This window comes from Aplysia californica, unplaced genomic scaffold (assembly GCF_000002075.1).
Source record: "Aplysia californica isolate F4 #8 unplaced genomic scaffold, AplCal3.0 scaffold00973, whole genome shotgun sequence".
Lineage (NCBI taxonomy): Eukaryota > Metazoa > Mollusca > Gastropoda > Aplysiida > Aplysiidae > Aplysia > Aplysia californica.
Window position 1 is genome coordinate 52,402 of NW_004798243.1, and position 3,426 is coordinate 55,827.

Genomic DNA, 3,426 nt, shown 5'->3' on the forward strand with positions numbered 1-3,426 from the left:
CTTCCTCCTCCTCCTCCTCCTCCTCCTCCTCTTCCTCTTCCTCCTCCTCTTCTTCCTCCTCTTCTTCCTCCTCCTCCTCCCACATCCCCCTCCTTCCCCTTCTGTATTCGCAATTGCTATTTTTCCTTCTCTTCCTCCCCACAGTGTCTCTAGTGAGTGACCTCATAACGATCACCGATCCAGAAAACGGAGACAAGAGACGGGTAAGCACAGAGAACTTTAAGAGAGAATAATCAGTTCGTTTAGAACTATAGAAAACTAATAAAAAACGTTAACCACAGGCATACTAATTTATTTTCGACTCATTATCTTAAGTTCTAACTACTGGGACGATTACCTAATGACCTCCCAAACACTTGTGGCGTCTGCACTCTCATAAAGATGGCCACTGTCTTCATGGTCAGAGTCTTGAGGTCAGGACTTGTCGTATGACTTTCAGCGAAATTTTGAGGTTGTGATATAAATCGGTAATGTAGAAATTTTAACTGAATAGAAGCCCTGGAAATACTGAATTGGATTTATAACTATTTTATTTTTTAAAGAACAAATGTTTTGGGATTTACTCACAAAAGAAGTTTAACAGTTATAAACACAGAACAAACCAATAGAAAACAATTTTGTTCCTTTATTTTCTTTCATCTCTCTCAATTTTCGTTCAGCATGAAAGGAATTTCTAGTAACTTTCTTTTCAAGGTAGTAATAGTTTTGCGCTTTTTCTTTTCTCTTTCCAGGCTCTCCAGAAAAGAGGTGAGTAACAATCATCATCATCATCATCATCATCATCATCATCATCATCATCATCATCATCATCATCATCATCATCATCATCATCATCATCATCATCGGGTACTCAAAGTGGCAAGCTGTCCCCTTCACGATGGGGAGTACCGTTCTCAACGAAGACAGCCACACCCAAGAAGACGAGTGGAGGTGCCGCTAAGCATATTGACAATGGAGCCGAAAAAGATCCTCGCTCTCGCTCGAAGATTTCTTCGTGAAGTCCGTCAGGCCCATTAAGGAAAAAAAATCTTCATCATCTTCATCATCATCATTATCATCATCAAATGCAAAGAAAACCTGAATAATTTTAAAAACTGTAATTTTACGAATAATTGTATACACTGTAATTTTTATGGATTATCTTTTCGCTAAAGTAAGAGTACACCGGACGAGACAAATCATCGCTCCCATCATAACCGTCATCATCTTTATCACCATCGTCACATCTCATTCGTAGAAGAAAATGTGAGTGTTTTCTGTCCCCAGGCTGGAGTGTGGGAGTGGACGTAGGCTACGGGTCTCACTCCGGGGGTCGTGTGGGGGTCAGTGTCGGCTTCTCCTTTTGACCACAGTTGACCAAACTGGCATTTTTTTCTTGACATAATCACTCATTGAACTGACTTCCATTTGAACAAATAAAACATCAAAAGTTCGAGGAAAGATTTTGATTTATTGTTTGACAGAAACTGTTTCTGCTCCTTGCCAGTCATACCATTGATGTTGTTGTTGTTGTTGTTGTTGTTGTTGTTGTTGTTGCTGTTGTAGTGTGTTTGTGTGGTAGCCTATCCGTTCGAAATGTTTGGAGTCCGGAAGAGCGTGCTCTTCGTCAGGGCCACCGCCTCTCTTGGGTAGCGGGTGAGGCAGTCCATCCTCCCTGAATCCTCCCCAAAGAGATGCCGCTGTCGGAAGTTGTTGTAGTAGTTGTTGTTGTTGTAGTTGTTGTTGTTGTTGTAGTAGTTGTTGTTGTAGTTGTTGTTGTTGTAGTAGTTGTTGTTGTAGTTGTTATTGTTATTCTTGTAGTTGTTGTTGTTGTTGTTGTTGTTGTTGTTTGTGTTGTTGTTGTTGTTGTTGTTGATGTTCTTCTCGCTGTGGCTATTGTTGTGACTGGTGCTGTTGTTGTTTGAAATCTGTACGTTTTGCTTTGCCTTATATCTAGTTTCGTGTTACACACCAGTTTGATCAAACGACCTTGGCCAAATGTAGCACCCCAGGCACGGAACATTCTGTGAGCTCTGGTGTGTTTTGAATTAGTTTGATACAGCGTGGTGATCGTTATGGTAACATAGTTTAGTTTAAGTACGAGTTTTACGGCACTTGCAACACAATAAGGTCATATAAGTGCCTAAGAATAGATGTGTTACAAGGGAGTAACATACACAAAAAAGAGGATGAGATAAGGACGATAGATGTTTGATAGGAAAGAAGGAGCAAAAAACACCAGAGCACCTGCCAACCACCCACGTGGTAACATAATGACATAGTATACAGTGATCACGGCTGTAATTTAATGTTATGGAATGGATTTAACACATTTCAGGACGGTGAGATTATTCAACAAGACCATGTACAAATTCGTGTGTATTGCGATGGATACGCCCCCCCCCCACCCCCATGAAAGAAAAACCAATACTTTTTTTTGCTAAAGATCAAGTTTTTCTAGGAGCTTCCAAGCCTGCTTTTATTGTCCATCATCAATGGAACAAAGCCAAGCGAATGTTTGCTATGTGGACATGCAAATTTCAAAAGTGGGTGGTTGGCGGGTGCTTTGGTGTGGGCTCCTTCTTTCCTACAAAACATTTATTGTCTTGATCTCTCCTCCTCTTTTGTGTTTTTTACTCTCTTGTAACTCCTCTAATCTTTGGCGCTTATAATATGACCTTATTGTGTTGCAAGTGCCGTAAAACTTACTTAAACCAAACTAAAACTAAAACTTCCTAAAGAAACCAAGGCAAGGTATAGCTGTCTGAGAATTTGATCAGGGTCCTCTGGGCCATAGCCAGAATGACGCCAGACCAGATATCGGTACACTGTTATGTAGTACATTTCGAGTATAAGAGAAAAAAAAATATGTAAAAGATAATTTAGGAAGATCTGTCACCTAGGGTCTGGTTATGAGTGATATTTTACCTCACGATCAGCTGGCAGACCCTTTCATGGATCCTGGAGATGAAGAAGGAGCAGCTATGGCATTGTGCCGCCTGCAATGATGCCTTTTCTCCAACCAAATAAGTAAGTAAGGCCCGTCTCACATAGAACGATTCAGACATGCAACATCACACGCCTCACTTTATCTGATCACAAAGAATCTAGGTTTTGTCATCCACTAGTGTCCTCATTGTCTGTGCATGCTTGTTTTCTTTTTTTTTTCTGCTTGCATGCTTTTTCGACAGTTTGTTACGGCTGGGCTTAGCACACATCCACTAGAGCTGTACTCACCGCAGGAGATGACAAGACTCGTCTCAAAAAGAATCAGCAAGCACATTCCTCCCCTCATGTGAACACACGCTTTACAACGTGACTAGCGTGAGGCAACTGCTCATGTGAGGAGCGCAGTTAAAATTCGACTGAACATTTTTGCCTACACGCGTGACCCGTGTCCGAGGATACCGGAACTAAAGATTTATTTTGATAGCCTCGCCCGTGTCT

General features: G+C 41.3%; 1 protein-coding gene across 1 annotated transcript; it reads left to right on the top strand.

Annotated features, from left to right (window-relative positions):
- Nucleotides 1–144: 144 nt before the first annotated feature.
- LOC101859824 lies at nucleotides 145–1,435 on the top strand (the record flags this gene model as incomplete). The annotated part of the gene is given in 3 exon segments (XM_035973057.1): nucleotides 145–203; nucleotides 732–747; nucleotides 1,267–1,435. Coding segments are annotated over 3 exon segments (155 nt in total), but the record flags the coding sequence as incomplete, so codon positions are not given.
- Between the last annotated feature and the right edge of the window lie 1,991 nt (nucleotides 1,436–3,426).